This window comes from Schistocerca cancellata, chromosome 4 (genome assembly GCF_023864275.1).
Source record: "Schistocerca cancellata isolate TAMUIC-IGC-003103 chromosome 4, iqSchCanc2.1, whole genome shotgun sequence".
Classification (NCBI taxonomy): Eukaryota; Metazoa; Arthropoda; class Insecta; order Orthoptera; family Acrididae; genus Schistocerca; species Schistocerca cancellata.
In genome coordinates, this window is record NC_064629.1 from 474,367,297 (window position 1) to 474,390,551 (window position 23,255).

Here is a 23,255-nt window from a genome sequence, read left to right on the forward strand (position 1 = left end):
CTATGGTCAATATTCTTCCTCATTCTTGTTCTGTACAAGTTTGTGCTCTTTCTCAAATGATCACATCATCTGTGGTAAATTAAACCCTAATCTTGGCTTCATAAGCTTTCCTGGCTAAATGACTTTTGATGTCTTTGTTAGGTTTGCAGCCGGATCATCAAGTCAAGTTGGCACTCTGAAAGCTTGACTTGGAGATCCAACTGAAAACCTGAGACGAGTATAACAGACTTAATCTTCCTTTCCTTTTGTCTTTCTGTCTTTATTTCCATATTTCTTTTCCGTTCTCTTTTCTGATGGTTTTTGGTCTCTCAGAAGGCTCATTTCTCTCCCTGTGATCTTTCTTTCTTTCATATAGAGAGATAAGAGGTATAACAATGATAAGCAGAAAAATTGCAGAGGCACATCTGATACATCAAATTTATGTTTCAGGTATCGATACAAATGCTGATACAAAAGAGAAGTTCTTATTTCAGTGTTCTCAGGATCGAATTAGAGGTTACTTTTACAAAACTCAGACTGCAATTCAGAAATCTGAAATTTATAAAAGAAATAAAGTAGCACGGTCAAAATTAATTGATGCTTGTACAAGTCTTACAAATTACTTGAAGCAAAGACAGTACTTTGGAGTCTACTTTGATAGAACTGCTGAATCAACTCGTCTCTGTACAACATTTGGTGACTTCCAATGTCAAGGGTTGTTTTATTCACCGTGTTGCTCCTACAGTCATGTTATTAACCCTTATGAGAGCAGAGAAGCAAGAATTATGTTTTCAACATGGAATCTTGATCACAGGTGGGCATTTTAGCTGTTTGATGAGGTGTGTGGACTGTTCATTCAATAGAGTTATAACATTGTTGTTTAATTTCTGCAGAATTGAACGCAGCCGAGAGATTGTGCCTGGAATGTTAAAGGCAGCAAAGATAGCAGCCCGAGAAGGATACATGATAAATTCAGAGTATTTTTTTACACTGCTGTTTACTTTAGACAATCTGAAACTTGTGCACGTCTTGTGTCATGACAAAGGCAAACATGAAATGGAATGTGATGAATCTAGGATTGTAATAAAAAATAAATAAAGCACAAACTGGTCATAAAGAGCAAGTACTGTGTTTATGAAGTGACTCTGATGGTTCAGAATTAAGAGTTATTTCTAATTTATGGAAATTTATGTGAATGTTGTGTATATCTTTCAATTAAAAGTTTTAAAGAAATTTCCCACATTACTTTTTTTATGTATTCCATGAGTGAAGTTCATTTTTTTACTGATTTACTCTACAGATATTGTAATTGTGTATTGGCTGAAATATTCCAACTTATTTATAATGAAACTATAAAGGGTGACAGCCCATATAAAATAATTTTCATGTGCTGCCTTGTGTAACTTTGTCCTGTATGTCAACCATTGACAATACAACAATAATTGCAAATCAGTGTGATTGTTTCATTTTTTGTAATGCATATTAGCATAAGTTAGTTGTATATTCAGGTTTCAGGCAACAAAAATGAACTGGTATCACAACTAGATTTAGACAATTATTGGCTGCTAAACCTGTGAAATTCATATGTGTTATAGTGAGAGAGCAACAGGGTGGACTATCCACTGTTTAGAAGTATCGGGAATGTCAACATTCTGGGCCTGTAGCACATAGTGTCTTGTATCTTGTTGACATTTGAGCAGTGTAAAGTCACATTTGGTGGCAAATTTTTTCTTCCATTTATAGTTAAAAATTTCCACTCATTGTGAGACTGCAGTGGTAGTATGCTGGATCTATGTATTTTTGTGACTGTACTGAGTGCCCAAGCATGCTGTCTACTGAATTGTTTCATGAGGTCAGCACTGCTTGGCTGGAATGTTTACCAGTTTGAAAGGTTACAGCTGCAATGTTATGAGTGTATGGAAATTGTAAAGGAACACGCTTGGCACCCCAGTTGTTATGGTGGTTCTATGCATGTTCCAGAATGAGTATGTAAACAAACAAATTATCTCCTCAGCCTCTCAATTGGCTTGTATCAAGCGAGGTGGCATAGTGATTAAGGTGCCAGACTCACATACAAAAGGTGTTGGGTAAAAGTATGTCTGGCCATCCAAACTCTTGTTTCCAGTGGTTTGTTTAAATTTCTTCAAGCTGGGATTTTTCCTCTGTAGAGGACAATGCCAACTTCCATTCCTGTCTGTGTTCAATCCAGGGTTGTGCTCTGTTTAATGATCTTGTCATAAATGGAATATTAAACTTTCATTTCCTTTCTTTTCATTGAATGAAACAGCACTGCTGTTCTGTGTGTATTACCATGTAGGTGCATTAAAATGAAAAACTTGTTCATAACATTTGTGTTATAGTCTGCTGCAAAAGACTGTGTGGGATCTTTTTATAGCAAGCATCTATGCTATGCTTACAGGGTGGCATCCATAGTGCCCAAAGACATATTGATAATGTTTGGTGAAGTTTGGATTGTGTCCCAACAATAGTCACCTAGATGGACTTTGCCAACTTTCAAACAAAGTTAATGTGAATCCATTCAGAAACTTCCAACAACATTGGTCACTACCTAAACTGCGGGTTAGAAATTGACTGGTATTTGGCACTACTTCTACAGCACCTGGTTAAAACTTCAGTATCAGTAACAGCATCAATGAGCTAATTACTTCATTCAGATAATACTCAAACGGATTTGATGAAAAAGCATCCATCATGTGACTTAGTGATGATGTTTTACTGCTTTCTGTGTATGCAATATAAATTGTTTGTGTCTCTTGAAACACCAAATACTTCCACGACTTTGGTTATGGTAGCACCTCCATACCAGTATCAACAATTTGCCCACATTCGAATTCACGTAGCTCCAAGATAATGCACTAGAAACTAACAGAACACTGCTCTGACCATGACGGGCATGACAATGTCTTGGGGACATTGCTCAGATGCCCTTTGTGGTCAAATACAACAGCACAACCTACAGGTTTGACTAGCATCTACAGGGTTATTACAAATGATTGAAGTGATTTCACAGCTCTACAATAACTTTATTGTTTGAGATATTTTCACAATGCTTTGCACACACATACAAAATCTCAAAAAGTTTTTTTAGGCATTCACAAATGTTCGATATGTGCCCCTTTAGTGATTCGGCAGACATCAAGCCGATAATCAAGTTCCTCCCACACTCGGTGCAGCATATCCCCATCAATGAGTTCGAAAGCATCGTTGATGCGAGCTCGCAGTTCTGGCATGTTTCTTGGTAGAGGAAGTTTAAACACTGAATCTTTCACATAAACCCACAGAAAGAAATCGCATGGGGTTAAGTCGGGAGAGCATGGAGGCCATGACATGAATTGCTGATGATGATCTCCACCACGACCGATCCATCGGTTTTCCAATCTCCTGTTTAAGATATGCCAAACATCATGATGGAAGTGCGGTGGAGCACCATGCTGTTGAAAGATGAAGTCGGCACTGTCGGTCTCCAGTTGTGGCATGAGCCAATTTTCCAGCATGTCCAGATACACGTGTCCTGTAAGGTTTTTTTTCGCAGAAGAAAAAGGGGCCGTAAAATTTAAACCGTGAGATTGCACAAAACACGTTAACTTTTGGTGAATTGCGAATTTGCTGCACGAATGTGTGAGGATTCTCTACCGCCCAGATTCGCACATTGTGTCTGTTCACTTCACCATTAAGAAAAAATGTTGCTTCATCACTGAAAACAAGTTTCGCACTGAACGCATCCTCTTCCATGAGCTGTTGCAACCACGCCGAAAATTCAAAGCATTTGACTTTGTCATCCGATGTCAGGGCTTGTAGCAATTGTAAATGGTAAGGCTTCTGCTTTAGCCTTTTCCATAAGATTTTCCAAACCGTCGGCTGTGGTACGTTTAGCTCCCTGCTTGCTTTATTCGTTGACTTCCGCGGGCTACGCGTGAAACTTGCCCGCACGCGTTCAACCGTTTCTTCGCACACTGCAGGCCGACCCGTTGATTTCCCCTTACAGAGGCATCCAGAAGCTTTAAACTGCGCATACCATCGCCGAATGGAGTTATCAGTTGGTGGATCTTTGTTGAACTTCGTCCTGAAGTGTCGTTGCACTGTTATGACTGACTGATGTGAGTGCATTTCAAGCACGACATACGCTTTCTCGGCTCCTGTCGCCATTTTGTCTCACTGCGCTCTCGAGCGCTCTGGCGGGAGAAACCTGAAGTGCGGCTTCAGCCGAACAAAACTTTATGACTTTTTCTACGTATCTGTAGTGTGTCGTGACCATATGTCAATGAATGGAGCTGCAGTGAATTTATGAAATCGCTTCAATCATTTGTAATAGCCCTGTATATTTATGTTCAAGTGTAGATTTCTCGCAGAGTTCCCACGTTTCTGTCTAACTCCTGTACGTACCTGTTTGAAATACCTCTATGGTGGGCCAATACTAGAAATAACTGCAAGAGGTATATAGCATGTAAAATAGAGCCAGTGAAATAATTCAGCTGCCATCTATGTTTGACTGCAAGAGGACTATGCCCTGTTGAGCCTGCAATTGGTACCACACCATAAAAATATCAAAATAGCAGTTGCTAGACTTACTGTTTAACTGAAGCCCACTCATTGCCCTCAGTGTTTTGCACACAACCTCTGCACCAGCTAGTTGCCTCAGTCTGAGCTAATTGATTATGTTCAAACTTGGTCATTGTCAGAATTCTCTCTAACCCTTGCATCCTGCACAGGCTGACAAAATCTCAGAAAATTTGCTATTGCAATTAAAGTGTATAAGAAGAGTGGAATTAGTGTTGCACTTACCATAATGTATTTCTTTTGCCAAAAACGAAAAAAAGGTCATTAGAAAACAAATTGTAAAGAATTGGTAGGATGGTATGCACTTTCAACTTAGAATATATGAAGGGCTTATGTCAATAGTGGTACAAGTCCATTTGTGTTCATTCTGAGATACAGAGTCCTAAAGTTAAATTAGCACTGAAAAATCTGCATTCAACTTTCAGAACTTGTATCTCAGCATGAAGAAAAATGGACTTGTACCACTATTGAAATAAGCCCTTCATATTGTGTTTCCAAAATACAACAGTGATGAGCTGCATTAAATTCTGACTTTTCAGCCAGTATGATATTTGACACAGTGCATGAGGCAGGCAACAGTGGGAGTAGTTCAAAAGTCAAACAGTGGATTAAACAAAATTAAAATTAGCATCACCAACTGAGTCGTACAGACACCTGAACATTTATCATGTGAACACTCTGTTGCCATAAAGATGTCAGTGGTATGAAACCTACCAGGAACTAAATTGTGAGCAAACTGTGCCAACTGCGAGGTGTCATGTAGAAATTACATAGCAACATCAGTAAGTAAACCCCTTAACTTAATGTGCAAGTCATTGTCCATGCATCTGAGCATTATACCTAGCTTTGCATTAGCCCATTAAATAAGTTGCAGAAATGGAAATAAAAACTTAGTTGTATATCCTTTTGGCATCTTGGTGTACTGTCAGCTTGGTAGATGATTTTGTTATATTTGTGACACCAAGCCAGGCCAGCTCTGGTTCTGATTAATGACACAATGTATTTGGATCCACCCAAGAAATGGAATGGCTATGGGAATACAGCCTTTCTTGGGTTAAAGTGCTCCAGATTTTCCAGCTTCACAAAAAACATTGGCAACTCTGTGATCATCCAGATACGTTTCTGAATTACTCGGCAAATTATCTTGATGAAACATGCTGAGTGATTCTCATATAAGATATGCCACTGAGGTAGCATATGTATTTTTCCAACTCTGATATAGTTGTCTGTCTTTGTAGTAATCTGACAAGAGAAAGGGGTTCATAATATCAGATATGCATATGAGTACTGAATTGAGCTGTGTCCAAACCAACTTGCACACTGCATCTTCCATTTACAGGCAACTACAGTGCTTGACAAAAAATTGAAGCACTCAGAATATGGCCCATTGGCTTTGTAAATTATTAAGAATTTCAATTCTTTCTGACAGATAGAATGGCCATCAGAGTGCATTAGTTATTGTTGTTACCAGGCTGGGTAAGGTACGTAAGGGATACGAACAGTGTCAGACATTGAGTGATAAGAGTGAAGGACATAGAGATGTTGCATACTCGTGCAACACTCTGTTATCAGCATCTGACATAGTTTGAAAAGGCCCTGGGGACCTCATTGTAGCTCTCCATTTGGCCTACAAGCTGATTTGTGCACTATCCAGATTTGTTGTGCATTTGAATGTGATAGTTAGCAATGGACTCCCTCCAGCATTCTGTATCATCCCACCCTACTGATCAGAGACTAACAGCGACTGGACTATGGAATTATCATCGTATGCATAGGCTGTCGTTAACATCACTGTTTTTAGTGATGAATCACGGATATGCACTACCACAGACAACAGACATTGATGAGTATGGCAGAGACCTGGGGAGAGTTCCCATTCTTGCAACATTCTGGAGAGGCACAGAGGAATTACCTTGGTGTTATGGTGTGGGCAGCTATTGAGTATGACTTCAGGTCACAGCTGGTAGGGATTGACATCATGCATCCACATGTGTTACTTGTGTGACACTATCTTTGTGTCATTTTTCAACAGGACGGTACTTTTTGACACATGGTTAATGTGTCTATGAATTGTCTGTGTTAAAATCAAACAATGGAAAATCCAGAATGTAATGTAACAATATTATGAGAAGGAAAGTTGGTGTGTGTGTGTGTGTGTGTGTGTGTGTGTGTGTGTGTGTGTGTGTGTGTGTGTGTGTGTGTGTGTCAGATCTGCCCCTGATAGCATGTGTGTAGTACCAGCTCAGACATGAACTGTAGTGCCGCCAGTATCTAGGCTATCAAGGACCAGTTACGACAATAGCAGGCCAGCTGCCTCAGGAGAGAGTACAGTGCCTTTGACACTCTTCCCCACTATGTCAGTACATGCATCTAGGCTGGGGTAAGGGGGTGGGAGGTGGATGAAACATCATACTGTTAAATGTACTCATGCTGCCAAGTTCTTTGTGAATTTGACTCAGTTTTGTAATCATTGAAATAATATCGCATATCCTCTCAGCCCATGAAGTTTCATTTTATTTCATCATCTCTTCCTTGTTCATTTACATTTTAGGCAGTCGGTGTATATTAACATTGTTCTGAAATGATAAAGTCACTCAATTTAAACACTATTTTATTTCACACAGAGCAAGTTATGTGCCCTAATCCTTTGTTATAATTCACATTAAGAATACACCAGTTATTTAGTTACTTCACCTGAAATTAAGATTTCATCTGCTATCCAACTTCCAACAAGTCATCTGTATAGAAATCAGTTTTCCATGTACTGCTAATGGCTGCCGTAGAGGTCTGCAATCTTCAAGTTGCTCATTTCTCAAGATTTTTACAGTTAGTTTAACAAAATTATTTCTTATAAATATCAGTTACTGTAGTGACAAGTATTTCTTCTTATCACTTTCAAACTATTTATTCTTTAAAATTAATTTTTTGTTTGCACTTGTGGGCCTTTGCCATTCACAATATATATAAATGACCTAGTAGATAGTGTCGGAAGTTCCATGCGGCTTTTCGCAGATGATGCTGTAGTATACAGAGAAGTAGCAGCATTAGAAAACTGTAGCGAAATGTAGGAAGATCTGCAGTGGATAGGCACTTGGTGCAGGGAGTGGCAACTGACCCTTAACATAGACAAATGTAATGTATTGCGAATACAGAGAAAGAAGGATCCTTTATTGTATGACTATATGATAGTGGAACAAACACTGGTAGCAGTTACTTCTGTAAAATATCTGGGAGTACGTGTGCAGAACGATTTGATGTGGAATGATCATATAAAATTAATTGTTGGTAAGGTGGGTATCAGGTTGAGATTCATTGGAAGAGTCCTTAGAAAATGTAGTCCCTCAACAAAGGAGGTGGCTTACAAAGCACTTGTTCGACCTATACTTGAGTATTGCTCATCAGTGTGGGATCCGTGCCAGGTCGGGTTGACGGAGGGGATAGAGAAGATCCAAAGAAGATTGGCGCGTTTCGTCACAGGGTTATTTGGTAAGCACGATAGTGTTATGGAGATGTTTAGCAAACTCAAGTGGCAGACTCTGCAAGAGAGGCACTCTGCATCGCGGTGTAGCTTTGTGTCCATATTTCGAGAGGGTGCGTTTCTGGATGAGGTATCGAATATATTGCTTCCCCCTACTTATACCTCCTGAGGAGATCACAAATGTAAAATTAGAGAGATTCGAGTGCGCACGGAGGCTTTCAGACAGTCGTTCTTCCCGCGAACCATACGCGACTGGAACAGAAAAGGGAGGTAATGACAGTGGCACATAAAGTGCCCTCCGCCACACACCATTGGGTGGCTTTCAGAGTATAAATGTAGATGTAGCACCAGTTGCCTACATCTACATCTACATAGATACTCTACAAGCCACCATATGGTGCGTGGTGGATGTTACCCTGCACGGGAAAAGCAATTGTCTATATGCCTCCATATCAGCCCTAATTTCTCGTATCTTATCTTTGTGGTCCATATGCGCACTGTATGTTGGAGGCAGTAGAATGATTCTGCTGTCATCTTCAAATGCCAATTCTTTAATTTTTCTTAATAGTGTTTCTCAAAAAGAATGTCACCATCCATCCAGGGATTCCCATTTGAGTTCCTAAAGCACCTCTGTAACACTTGCATGTTTTTCAAACCTGCCAGCAACAAATCTAATAGCCTGCCTCTGAATTGCTGCAATGTTTTCCTTTAATCTGAGATAGTACGGATCCCAAGCACTTGAGCAGTACTCGAGAGCAGATTGCGCTAGCATCCTATATGCGGCCTCCTTTACGAATGAACCACAATTTCCTAAAAGTCTCTCAATAAACCAAACTCAATCATTCGAAACCCCCCCCCCCCCTCCCCGTTCTCCCCACCACCACCACCACCACAATCCTCACATGCTTGTTCCATATCATATTACTTTGCAACTAATGGTGTATCTGAACATAATGGGATTGTTTTCCCTATTCATACAGAATAACTTCTTCTTCTTCCTCTTTATATATATATATATATATATATATATATATATATATATATATATATATATATATATATATATATATATATATATATAATAGAGGGAAACATTCCACGTGGGAAAAATATATCTAAAAAGAAAGATGATGAAACTTACCAAACAAAAGCGCTGGCAGGTCGATAGACACACAAACAAACACAAACATACACACAAAATTCTAGCTTTCGCAACCAATGGTTGCCTCGTCAGGAAAGAGGGAAGGAGAAGGAAAGACAAAAGGATATGGGTTTTAAGGGAGAGGGTAAGGAGTCATTCCAATCCCGGGAGCGGAAAGACTTACCTTAGGGGGAAAAAAGGACAGGTATACACTCGCACACACACACATATCCATCCACACATACACAGACACAAGCAGACAAATGTCTGGTGGGTACCAGGTTGAGATTCATTGGAAGAGTCCTTAGAAAATGTAGTCCCTCAACAAAGGAGGTGGCTTACAAAGCATATATATATATATATATATATATATATATATATATATATATATATATATATATAGAGAGAGAGAGAGAGAGAGAGAGAGAGAGAGAGAGAGAGCTAGCTGCCATTCTTCACACCAACTAGAAATTTTGTCCAAGTCATCTTCTATCCTACTACAGTCACTCAACTTTCACACCTTACCGTACACCACATTATCATCAGCAAACTATGACAGATTGCTGCCCAAGAGAATAATAATGGTTGGATCACCCTTCCCTGGGGCACAATTTTCTTGTCTCTGATGAACAGATTGACTAATTCCAACTTCTCAAAAGTGCCCACGGTGTAACTGGAAATGAACAGATAATATCAGTCTATAGTAAGGGCATCAAATTTGGTTTCCGTATGATGTGTATGCTACAGCTCTTATTACCTTTCACATTGTGAGCTATTTGTCTTAGCCACAGTGTCTATGAAAGTGTGTTTACTGCTGTGGTATCTTATTAATGGTACTGTTGTGCAGAATGAAAGTAGACTCGCCGGTAGAGTGGTGGGTTCTTGGTTTCCTCTGGGAGAAGATTGAGTGGAACTTTCACACATAAAATACTAGTTCACTTTATTACAACATAGAGCTGAAGATTTACATTACTTCGTGCAGTCCATTTCCACTGGAATGTTCTCAATATTTACAACTGTGAATAAAAACTATCGCTTGATACAAACAGATTTAGAAGACTCTTCACATGAAAAATCACTGACATAATGTTCACATTTAGTTCTGCCTAAGATGTTTAATAATCTGGTGGCCTATCTTTGACGATGCTGTCATCTTGATTGCTGACTGTTAATTGAGTTGAGTGGTCCTCGGGTCACCCATATGTACATCACTGATTGCAGTGGCATAGCAAAGGTCTAGGAGGCATGGCTACGCTGGCATTTCTCACTTGTCGATGTTGTATGCAGCAACTATTGTTTTTTGTGGTTTTGTTGCTAGGTGCGAACCTTGCTGTGACAGCCCGTTCTTTGGACCACACCACATGATATGATGTGCTGGGTGCAAATTTTTAAAGTTTGATTCCAGCTGCAGCAAGGCAAGGGAGGCCAGCTTGGTGACATGCTAACCAAGTAAGCCACTGGGCAGTACTGTTGACATTATGTTAAAACAATCCAGCTGGAAGAGCCAAAGCGCATAGAACAGTCAATGTCGCAACACAGTGTGACAAAGAGTAAAGTAACATTTTGTAAGTCAGAGCACTTTGCAGGCTACCAAGAAACACACACATTGTAAATCTAGTGGACTTGCCCCCTCACTCCGATCCCTCTGAGTTTGCCTGTGCAGATGCATAGCCATAAGGGTGTAAATAATCAAGCTTAAAGGCTCAAGACATTCACTCATACTGCCATCCTATCTGCATCTTGAACTGGAGAGAATGATGGGCTTTTGAGAGTTAGAAGAAGCCTCAGCTAATCCCTTGTGATGAAGATCTGCCAGCTGCCAGCCCATTGATTAACTTATCAAGTTCAGGCATGAGACATGCTTTCCCTGTGGTGTGGCTGTGGGACTTGGGAAACTTCACCAGTGCAGGGAGTTGGTGTACACCTAGCCTCCACCCTCTGAGGTACTTTGGCTGATGGCCTGCAAGCTGTCTACATTCTGGCTAGGGGAGACATGCCCATGTGACCACCAAGCCACCTAGACATCATTGGCCATTGTCCTGGTTGACCCATGGTGGGTGACTGAGGTGTTGCTGCATGTTATCAAACACCTAGTGTTGCCAATTGCACTTGAGCACATGACATGGGGACCATGAGTATATGTGGGTTTGCATAGCCAGCAAAACTCCAGAAGATGTGGGTGGGCCTTGCTCATTCTTTGCCTACTGGCAACCCATTCAGCACTGCGAAAGCTGCTGGCCACTACCCAGGACAGTGGACATCATAGGTGCCATTGGGGCATCAGCATATTCCGCAACCAGCTGCATTTTCACGGACACAGGGTGCCCCCAAAGATGGTCACCATAGTCTACAAGGCTGCTGGAAGTAAACATTTGTTAACGCTATCACTGTTTCACTATATGCCTCTCTCTCTCTCTCTCTCTCTCTCTCTCTCTCTCTCTCTCTCTCTCTCTCACACACCATTTCTGTCAACCATAATGACACATAGCAGCATGGAAATAGGCTGGATCATTACAGATGGTTCCTTTGGTTGTTGCGTTACATCTCCCCCAACAGATTTGAGTAAGTTTTTTTTTTCATTTCTTGTTTATTCAGCATGATGTGACCATTGGGAATTTCAGTAATCAAATCTTAAGAAAATCTCACTGTGCATAAAGTCTGCTCATGGATAATATTTTTAAAGGAAAAAGTGTTTCATATCTTATTGCTTCTTAATGTTTTGTATCACATTTCTTTTGTAGTTATTTATTTTGTCATCATAAACATTTGACATAAAGGAATCATCATAAGTGAGTAATTTGCATGAATGTGTTGATAATTTTTTATCATAGTGGCATATTATGTACTCCAAGCTATAGTCTACCTGAGCAGTTGTCACATGACTAATTTTGCAATTACTGTTTTTAAATATTTTGGCTGTGATAGTCAATTCATACCATATCGAGTTGTCACATAAAGTTCTTCACAAATTTATTTAAGAATGTAAATATTGAGTGGTCCATCTGGAATGTGCACCGCTTGTTACACACTCCATTTATCACAGTCATTTTCCATAGAACATCTAACAACAATAATAAACAGGTCCCAGCACGGTGAAACAGAGGTAGTCACTTCAATGTTAAAACCAGGGTAGCAGCTGGTGGTAGCTACTGTGTGGACGGTAGGCTCAAGAGCCCTGAAGATCAATTTGTTCAGGCACAGACAGACAGCAAGGACAGTTTTCAGAAGAGAACTTCCTCTAAAACCTGATACAACCTATGATGTTGCCAGCTTGTGTAGATTGCTTGATTCAGAGAATAAGGACAGTTGGCATGTTTTGCCATGTTAACGATTCACTAAGAATACAACAGCAAATTGGTGACCCAGTTTAGTGAAAGACAGCACATATTTGTGCATCTGTTGAAGCACTGAGCTGAAGTCTGTTTCTTTTGTGACTGGTGCAGCATCACATAGAAAACCATTAATCATTATTGGAGGGATTCTATCTAGTAATGCAATATACAAACTTATTGAAAGGTGTCCCCCCCATGAACCACGGACCTTGCCGTTGGTGGGGAGGCTTGCGTGCCTCAGCGATACAGATGGCCGTACCGTAGGTGCAACCACAACGGAGGGGTATCTGTTGAGAGGCCAGACAAACATGTGGTTCCTGAAGAGGGGCAGCAGCCTTTTCAGTAGTTGCAGGGGCAACAGTCTGGATGATTGACTGATCTGGCCTTGTAACATTAACCAAAACGGCCTTGCTGTGCTGGTACTGCGAACGGCTGAAAGCAAGGGGAAACTACAGCCGTAATTTTTCCCGAGGACATGCAGCTCTACTGTATGATTAAATGATGATGGCGTCCTCTTGGGTAAAATATTCCGGAGGTAAAATAGTCCCCCATTCAGATCTCCGGGCGGGGACTACTCAAGAGGACGTCGTTATCAGGAGAAAGAAAACTGGCGTTCTACGGATCGGAGCGTGGAATGTCAGATCACTTAATCGGGCAGGTAGGTTAGAAAATTTAAAAAGGGAGATGGATAGGTTAAAGTTAGATATAGTGGGAATTAGTGAAGTTCGGTGGCAGGAGGAACAAGACTTTTGGTCAGGTGATTACAGGGTTATAAATACAAAATCAAATAGGGGTAATGCAGGAGTAGGTTTAATAATGAATAAAAAAAATAGGAGTGCGGGTTAGCTACTACAAACAGCATAGTGAACGCATTATTGTGGCCAAGATAGACACAAAGCCCATGCCTACTACAGTAGTGCAAGTTTATATGCCAACTAGCACTGCAGATGATGAAGAAATAGATGAAATGTATGACGAGATAAAAGAAATTATTCAGGTAGTGAAGGAAGACGACAATTTAATAGTGATGGGTGACTGGAATTCGTCAGTAGGAAAAGGGAGAGAAGGAAACATAGTAGGTGAATATGGATTGGGGGGAAGGAATGAAAGAGGAAGCCGCCTTGTAGAATTTTGCACAGAGCATAACTTAATCATAGCTAACACTTGGTTCAAGAATCATGAAAGGAGGCTGTATACATGGAAGAAGCCTGGAGATACTGACAGGTTTCAGATAGATTATATAATGGTAAGACAGAGATTTAGGAACCAGGTTTTAAATTGTAAGACATTTCCTGGGGCAGATATAGACTCTGACCACAATCTATTGGTTATGAACTGCAGATTGAAACTGAAGAAACTGCAAACAGGTGGGAATTTAAGGAGATGGGACCTGGATAAACTGAAAGAACCAGAGGTTGTAGAGAGTTTCAGGGAGAGCATTAGGAAACAATTGACAGGAATGGGGGAAAGAAATACAGTAGAAGAAGAATGGGTAGCTCTGAGGGATGAAGTGGTGAAGGCAGCAGACGATCAAGTAGGTAAAAAGACGCGGGCTAATAGAAATCCTTGGGTAACAGAAGAAATACTGAACTTAATTGATGAAAGGAGAAAATATAAAAATGCAGTAAATGAAGCAGGCAAAAAGGAATATAAACGTCTCAAAAATGAAATCGACAGGAAGTGCAAAATGGCTAAGCAGGGATGGCTAGAGGACAAATGTAAGGATGTAGAGGCTTGTCTCACTAGGGGTAAGATAGATACTGCCTACAGGAAAATTAAAGAGACCTTTGGAGAAAAGAGAACCACTTGTATGAATATCAAGAGCTCAGATGGCAACCCAGTTCTAAGCAAAGAAGGGAAAGCAGAAAGGTGGAAGGAGTATATAGAGGGTTTATACAAGGGCGATGTACTTGAGGACAATATTATGGAAATGGAAGAGGATGTAGATGAAGATGAAATGGGAAATAAGATACTGCGTGAAGAGTTTGACAGAGCACTGAAAGACCTGAGTCAAAACAAGGCCCCGGGAGTAGACAACATTCCATTAGAACTACTGATGGCCTCAGGAGAGCCAGTCATGACAAAACTCTACCATCTGGTGAGCATGATGTATGAGACAGGCGAAATACCCTCAGACTTTAAGAAGAATATAATAATTCCAATCCCAAAGAAAGCAGGTGTTGACAGATGTGAAAATTACCGAACTATCAGTTTAATAAGTCACAGCTGCAAAATACTAACGCGAATTCTTTACAGACGAATGGAAAAACTGGTAGAAGCCGACCTCGGGGAAGATCAGTTTGGATTCCGTAGAAATGTTGGAACACGTGAGGCAATACTGACCTTACGACTTATCTTGGAAGAAAGATTAAGAAAAGGCAAACCTACGTTTCTAGCATTTGTAGACTTAGATAAAGCTTTTGACAATGTTGACTGGAATACTCTCTTTCAAATTCTGAAGGTGGCAGGGGTAAAATACAGGGAGCGAAAGGCTATTTTCAATTTGTACAGAAACCAGATGGCAGTTATAAGAGTCGAGGGGCATGAAAGGGAAGCAGTGGTTGGGAAAGGAGTGAGACAGGGTTGTAGCCTCTCCCCGATGTTATTCAATCTGTATATTGAGCAAGCAGTAAAGGAAACAAAAGAAAAATTCGGAGTAGGTATTCATGGAGAAGAAGTAAAAACTTTGAGGTTCGCCGATGACATTGTAATTCTGTCAGAGACAGCAAAGGACTTGGAAGAGCAGTTGAACGGAATGGACAGTGTCTTGAAAGGAGGATATAAGATGAACATGAACAAAAGCAAAACGAGGATAATGGAATGTAGTCAAATTAAGTCGGGTGATGCTGAGGGAATTAGATTAGGTAATGAGACACTTAAAGTAGTAAAGGAGTTTTGCTATTTAGGGAGTAAAATAACCGATGATGGTCGAAGTAGAGAGGATATAAAATGTAGACTGGCAATGGCAAGGAAAGCGTTTCTGAAGAAGAGAAATTTGTTAACATCGAATATAGATTTAGGTGTCAGGAAGTCGTTTCTGAAAGTATTTGTATGGAGTGTAGCCATGTATGGAAGTGAGACATGGACGATAACTAGTTTGGACAGGAAGAGAATAGAAGCTTTCGAAATGTGGTGCTACAGAAGAATGCTGAAGATAAGGTGGGTAGATCACGTAACTAATGAGGAGGTATTGAATAGGATTGGGGAGAAGAGAAGTTTGTGGCACAACTTGACTAGAAGAAGGGATCGGTTGGTAGGACATGTTCTGAGGCATCGGGGGATCACAAATTTAGCATTGGAGGGCAGCGTGGAGGGTAAAGATCGTAGAGGGAGACCAAGAGGTCAATACACTAAGCAGATTCAGAAGGATGTAGGTTGCAGTAGGTACTGGGAGATGAAGAAGCTTGCACAGGATAGAGTAGCGTGGAGAGCTGCATCAGGCCAGTCTTAGGACTGAAGACCACAACAACAACATTGAAAGGTGTGACAATACATTGGCATTTTCATGTGTGATGGTGGAATAGTGATGTATTTCTAATGCCATGATCGTAGCTTAGTGTTAGAATCTTGAGCATTGTATCTTGTAACATTTCAAGCTTGATTGAATATTACTATTAGTGGTTTGTGATTTGTTAGTAAATATAATTTCACTTTAGTAAATATAATTTCACTTTATAAATATGTATGTGGAACTTTTTCAAAGCATAGGTAATGCAGGGCAATACTTTCTTGATCTGGGAGTAAGTTCACTGTATTTGTGACAGCATATTGGTAGCCAATGCTGTGGGGAAGCAGTCACCATTATGTTGGGTACTGGGTGCGTAGGAAATCAGGGAAACAAATTGGAAGATGTAGCAGCATGCATGTGCAGCAATCACATGGCTTAATGTTCCATCTTATTATACACTACCACTTCATTGAGGAAGTACAGAGCCATGTATCATTAGAATGAAGAGTTGCTGTAAGTGGCATAAAATAAGTTGTGGCTGTTTAAGTACAGTATTCATTGGTATTGTGTCTCATTTCACACTGATGGAATAACACACTTTTCACTCACCAATGAGTAAGGCCATCTGATGATCCATAGTTTCCTGGTGTGGTGAAGGTAGTTTCCAGTGTTTCGTAGAAACTAAATAACGTATGGCACATTTGAATGGGAGACACCGGATGGGTTGCTCAGTTGTATAATTGAACAGTTTTTCTTTCTTCGCACACAGTGGCACCTTTACTGCATGTAATGTGAGAGTTGTGTCATAAGTATATCTGTTCATTGTTGATGACTGTGATGATGCATGTGTCTAGTGTCATATTTTGTATCTGGTGAGGAGATAGTGAGTGAAACCAAATTCTAGTATGTAACCTACTCAACTTGAACAGCACCCAGGAGGCCACCCAGCTTAACAATTTCATCTAATAGACAGATAACTATCAACAGTGTCACATGCCTTTTCATGAGATATTTATTTCTTACATTATGGCATATGTTAAACAGGTTATATTCATTATTTGCTACATTTTTAGCTGGCTCATACCAAAGACACATTTTAGTGAGATACACTAATGCTACAGTGTTCATCTATGGGACAATAATGTAGTAGGTGTCACAAAACCAGCTAAGTGCAAAATCTGTACATTTCACATTTTTATTTATGTATGTAAAGAAACACATGGTATTTCCTTTGTGTCAGACAATTCACTTCTGAAACCTAGATCTGTAAACTACACATAAAATGTAATGGGGTAGACAAGGGTAAAAATTTTTTCAGGCTAATTTTTTATTGGCTGAAAATGTTCTATGGAGAGTCTATTTTTAAGATGTCTTCATATAAAGTGTGCCATAAATGTTAAAATATGTTAAAACTGTGATTTACTGCATGGGGGTTTGGTGCATCTGAGTGCTCGAATGCAACCATTGTAATACTATAATAGTTACCGATGGAATAGGGGTCCTGTTAGTTTCAGATAGTATCACAGAGGCCTTTAGTATGAACTAAAATACTATTTTCTGCAAGAGTTCTCTTTGTAACATGGTTTGTTTGTGGCAAACAGTCTGAAAGCAAGTGCTTGTCTCATATCTGCATCTAAAAGAGACAAGTATTTTTTATATTATTTTAATTAGTGCGTGTTATCTCGGAGCAATACAATGAGTTCGTCCGATTTCAACGAGAGTAGTAATAGTATTTCATTATTGAGCAATGAATCGTTTCCTCCGAGACAGATCATTAACAACCAAGCTATCCGTTGCTTAAATTTTGAAAGTGACAGTGATGGTGACGATGAACTATCTCATATTCGCAGTAGAGAATCTGATGAACAGGTTTACTCGTCGTTGTGCAGACTGGGCCGCATGTATTGATGAAAAAGTACCTGTATCTACAAAAGACTTGCACTATGTTGGACAGACAATAGTATTAAAAGGTTTGGGATGGCCAAGCTGTTTATTTGATAATGCAGTAATGAAAGCTTTACCAAATACAACTTGTTGTTGTTGTTGTGGTCTTCAGTCCTGAGACTGGTTTGATGGAGCTCTCCATGCTACTCTATCCTGTGCAAGCTTCTTCATCTCCCAGTACCTACTGCAACCTACATCCTTCTGAATCTGCTTAGTGTATTCAACTCTTGGTCTCCCCCTATTATTTTTACCCTCCACGCTGCCCTCCAATACTAAATTGGTGATCCCTTGATGCCTCAGAACATGTCCTACCAAACGATCCCTTCTTCTGGTCAAGTTGTGCCACAAACTCCTCTTCTCCCCAATCCTATTCAGTACCTCCTCATTAGTTATGCGATCTACCCATCTAATCTTCAGCATTCTTCTGTAGCACCACATTTCGAAAGCTTCTATTCTCTTCTTGTCCAAACTATTTATCGTCCATGTTTCACTTCCATACATGGCTACACTCAATACAAATACTTTCAGAAATGACTTCCTGACACTGAAATCTATACTCGATGTTAACAAATTTCTCTTCTTCAGAAACGCTTTCCTTGCCATTGCCATTCTACATTTTATGTCCTCTCTACTCCTTTACTACTTTAAGTGTCTCATTTCCTAATCTAATACCCTCAACATCACCCGACTTAATTCGACTACATTCCATTATCCTCGTTTTGCTTTTGTTGATGTTCATCTTATATCCACCCTTCAAGACACCATCCATTCCGTTCAACTGCTTTTCCAAGTCCTTTGCTGTCTCTGACAGAATTACAATGTCATCGGCAAACCTCAAAGTTTTTATTTCTTCTCCATGGATTTTAATACCTACTCCGAATTTTTCTTTGGTTTCCTTTACTGCTTGCTCAATATACAGATTGAATAACATTGGGGAGAGGCTACAACCCTGTCTTACTCCCTTCCCAACCACTGCTTCCCTTTCATGTCCCTCAACTCTTATAACTGCCATCTGCTTTCTGTACAAATTGTAAATAGCCTTTCGCTCCCTGTATTTTACCCCTGCCACCTTTAGAATTTGAAAGAGAGTATTCCAGTCAACATTGTCAAAAGCTTTCTCTAAGTCTACAAATGCTAGAAACGTAGGTTTGCCTTTCCTTAATCTTTCTTCTAAGATAAGTCATAAGGTCAGTATTGCCTCATGTGTTCCAGTATTTCTACGGAATCCAAACTGATCTTCCCCCGAGGTCGGCTTCTACTAGTTTTTCCATTCGTCTGTAAAGAATTCGTGTTAGTATTTTGCAGCTGTGGCTTATTAAGCTGATTGTTCGGTAATTCTCACATCTGTCAACACCTGCTTTCTTTGGGATTGGAATTATTATATTCTTCTTGAAGTCTGAGGGTATTTCGCCTGTTTCATACATCTAACTCACCAGATGGTAGAGTTTTGTCAGGACTGGCTCTCCCAAGGCCGTCAGTAGTTCCAATGGAATGTTGTCTACTCCGGGGGCCTTGTTTCAACTCAGGTCTTTCAGTGCTCTGTCAAACTCTTCACACAGTATCGTATCTCCCATTTCATCTTCATCTACATCCTCTTCCATTTCCATAATATTGTCCTCAAGAACATCGCCCTTGTATAGACCCTCTATATACTCCTTCCACCTTTCTGCTTTCCCTTCTTTGCTTAGAACTGGGTTTCGATCTGAACTCTTGATGTTCATACAAGTGGTTCTCTTATCTCCAAAGGTCTCTTTAATTTTCCTGTAGGCAGTATCTATCTTACCCCTAGTGAGATAAGCCTCTACATCCTTACATTTGTCCTCTATCCATCCCTGCTTAGCCATTTTGCACTTCCTGTCGATCTCATTTTTGAGACGTTTGTATTCCTTTCTGCCTGCTTCATTTACTGCATTTTTATATTTTCTCCTTTCATCAATTAAATTCAATATTTCTTCTGTTACCCAAGGATTTCTACTAGCCCTCGTCTTTTTACCTACTTGATCCTCTGCTGCCTTCACTACTTCATCCCTCAAAGCTACCCACTCTTCTTCTACTGTATTTCTTTCCCCCATTCCTGTCAATTGTTCCCTTATGCTCTCCCTGAAACTCTGCACAACCTCTGGTTCTTTCAGTTTATCCAGGTCCCATCTCCTTAAATTCCCACCTTTTTGCAGTTTCTTCAGTTTTAATCTACAGGTCATAACCAATAGATTGTGGTCAGAGTCCACATCTGCCCCTGGAAATGTCTTACAATTTAAAACCTGGTTCCTAAATCTCTGTCTTACCATTATATAATCTATCTGATACCTTTTAGTATCTCCAGGGTTCTTCCATGTATACAACCTTCTATCATGATTCTTAAACCAAGTGTTAGCTATGATTATGTTGTGCTCTGTGCAAAATTCTACCAGGCGGCTTCCTCTTTCATTTCTTAGTCCCAATCCATATTCACCTACTATGTTTCCTTCTCTCCCTTTTCCTACACTCGAATTCCAGTCACCCATGACTATCAAATTTTCGTCTCCCTTCACTATCTGAATAATTTCTTTTATTTCATCATACATTTCTTCAATTTCTTCGTCATCTGCAGAGCTAGTTGGCATATAAACTTGTACTACTGTAGTAGGTGTGGGCTTCGTATCTATCTTGGCCACAATAATGCGTTCACTATGCTGTTTATAGTAGCTTACCCGCATTCCTATTTTCCTATTCATTATTAAACCTACTCCTGCATTACCCCTATTAGACTTTGTGTTTATAACCCTGTAGTCACCTGACCAGAAGTCTTGTTCCTCCTGCCACCGAACTTCACTAATTCCCACTATATCTAACTTTAACCTATCCATTTCCCTTTTCAAATTTTCTAACCTACCTGCCCGATTAAGGGATCTGACATTACACGCTCCGATTCGTAGAACACCAGTTTTCTTTCTCCTGATAATGACATCCTCTTGAGTAGTCCCCGCCCGGACATCCGAATGGGGGACTATTTTACCTCCGGAATATTTTACCCAAGAGGACGCCATCATCATTTAATCATACAGTAAAGCTGCATGCCCTCGGGAAAAATTACGGCCGTAGTTTCCCCTTGCTTTCAGCCATTCGCAGTACCAGCACAGCAAGGCCGTATTTGTTATTGTTACAAGGCCAGATCAGTCAATCATCCAGACTGTTGCCCTTGCAACTACTGAAAAGGCTGCTGCCCCTCTTCAGGAACCACATGTTTGTCTGGCCTCTCAACAGATACCCCTCCATTGTGGTTGTACCTACGGTACAGCTATCTGTATCGCTGAGGCACGCAAGCCTCCCCACCAACGGCAAGGTCCATGGTACTTATAAATTATTTACTAGGAATGAAGAATTTGAAAGACATTTTAATTGGAGTGCTATCCCTTTTAGAAGATATGATCATTTTATATGAATTTGTTCTTTAAAACATAAAGATTTAATAATGTGGACACGATTTGATACAATGTGTAAATTACGATATAGAATTAAAATTGTTAATGTAAATTATAAATTATTATCACTTAATCAACCACACAATTACTATCGTAGACATTATAACCATATGCGTAAACCTGTTCTATATAATGTATTGTGCACAAATTGTTATTTGAATGTTACTGTTAACACTCGTGATGAAGGAAAATTATGAATACTAATAACCATTTTGTAAATACACCTAATAATGTATTATATTTAACTGAGCAACTGACTCAGGATCATTATGGATTTAATACTCAAGAAATAATTTGTATATCAAAGGCTCATTATTTTGAAACTATATTACAAATGAGCGAGATTTTATTTTGTAGAATATGTTTAACTGCTACATTTGCAGAAGGCATTGAAAGTAGTTTCACTAAAGATTTAATACGTTCTGTAAATCAAGGAACACAATGTGATTTGTAAAATACTATAAACATATTTTTCTTTTACAGATCTATTGCAGTATTCCAGTTAAAAAAAAAAAATGCTATTACATCCTGTTCATGGATCGAGGACAAACAACCGTTTTATATGATTGCTCAATTTTATTCAACTCAGACGATAAAACATATCAACAGGTCTCAATGGTGGAGAAACAAAAAGAGGTAAATGAAATTGTATGTAAATCCGGATTCAAGCCATTCTTACTTGAATCAAGCCGTAAGGAATCTAATAGTAACATCACAACAACATCTCTACAGACTTACGAAAAGTGGACAACAGGTCCCAAAAAAAAATTTCCTTTGGTAATTCATACGTGTAGTAAAAAATAATTTGACTGTACCAATTAATAAAGTAATAGAAATTTTTATGTGGAGATCCGATATATCACTTCATACACTTAGTGATAGATTGTTAGCAAATGTCATTAAACATATTCAAATTGAAACAAGTCATTTGAGTGTACTTCAACTTTATGAATATATATGTAAAGCTGATTGTGTTTATTTTGAATCTTATGTTTCTAATTTTAATGATTATTATTATTATGAAAATATTAGTGGAAAAATTGTAAAAGATCTGTTGTGATATCAATTTCAAGATGATGAAGAAGTTATAAGACATTTTATCATTACATTATTTCATATACTTAATAGAAGAAATGGAAAAAGGAATTGTTTAAATTTAATAGCAGAACCAACTTCATTTAAATTCACATTTGTTCAAATGGTTGCATCAGCAATGTTAAATACTGGTTGGTGTAATAAAAATAATAAATATGTATTATTTGGATTACAAGAATGTGCTAGAAAATGACTAATTGTCATGGATGATCCAAATTATGACCCTGGATGTTTTGAACAATTAAAAATAATATTTTCTGGTAATCCTACCAACATACCTATTAAGTTTGAAGGAGATTATACACTAGCTAAAACTCCAGTTATTGTATGTTCAAATTGTGATTATTTTAAAGGTGAGGTATGGGATGAAAGGATTGTATAATAATATTGGAAATCATGAAATACAAGAATTGTCAAAGAATTAAATCCTTATACATTGTATAATTTGTTTATTGAATATGAGTTGCAATGAAAATATACAATAAATGTATTTAATTACATCAATGATGAGTGTCTTTATTTAAATCTTCTATTTCTATACTTTCCACATCTCTATTTTCATGTACTTTTTCTCTTTTTCTGTGGTGCATCTAATACAATGTTGGCATTACCAGTGGTACCTGCAAGTTGCTACTCCTGTACCAGAATCAAATGATATACCACTGTAAATTGAAGTTACAGTATCACTATCACCTTTCATATAAAGTTCTCCAGAGTGATCTAATGTTTCTACTAAAGTATTGTATGTTTCTGTAGAAAATCCTATTTCAATTGCTGTAGTCATTTTTACAATCACTTT

The 23,255-nt window shown here is 39.1% G+C and overlaps 2 protein-coding genes across 11 annotated transcripts in view; one reads left to right on the top strand and one right to left on the bottom strand.

Annotated features, from left to right (window-relative positions):
• Window positions 1-21,828, bottom strand: part of LOC126183423 (uncharacterized) — a 281,164-nt gene extending 259,336 nt beyond the window's left edge. The window contains exon 1 of the mRNA XM_049925377.1: window positions 18,734-21,828. Within this exon, the coding sequence (XP_049781334.1) occupies window positions 19,418-20,932 (1,515 nt within the window). The 5' untranslated portion in view covers window positions 20,933-21,828 and the 3' untranslated portion in view covers window positions 18,734-19,417. The remainder of the gene's footprint in view (window positions 1-18,733) is intronic.
• The window catches only part of LOC126183424 (DNA fragmentation factor subunit beta), a 437,040-nt gene extending 414,123 nt beyond the window's left edge, over window positions 1-22,917 (top strand). For 3 of the 10 annotated variants that reach the window (XM_049925389.1, XM_049925390.1, XM_049925388.1), the window contains exons 5-6: window positions 430-793; window positions 873-1,407. In XM_049925389.1, the coding sequence (XP_049781346.1) occupies window positions 430-793; window positions 873-1,077 (569 nt within the window). In that variant the 3' untranslated portion in view covers window positions 1,078-1,407. Of the gene's footprint in view, window positions 1-429; window positions 794-872; window positions 1,417-21,844 lie in introns of those variants that run through there. The other 7 variants (XM_049925383.1, XM_049925398.1, XM_049925381.1 and 4 more) reach the window with 6 other exon arrangements.
• Window positions 22,918-23,255: the final 338 nt, after the last annotated feature.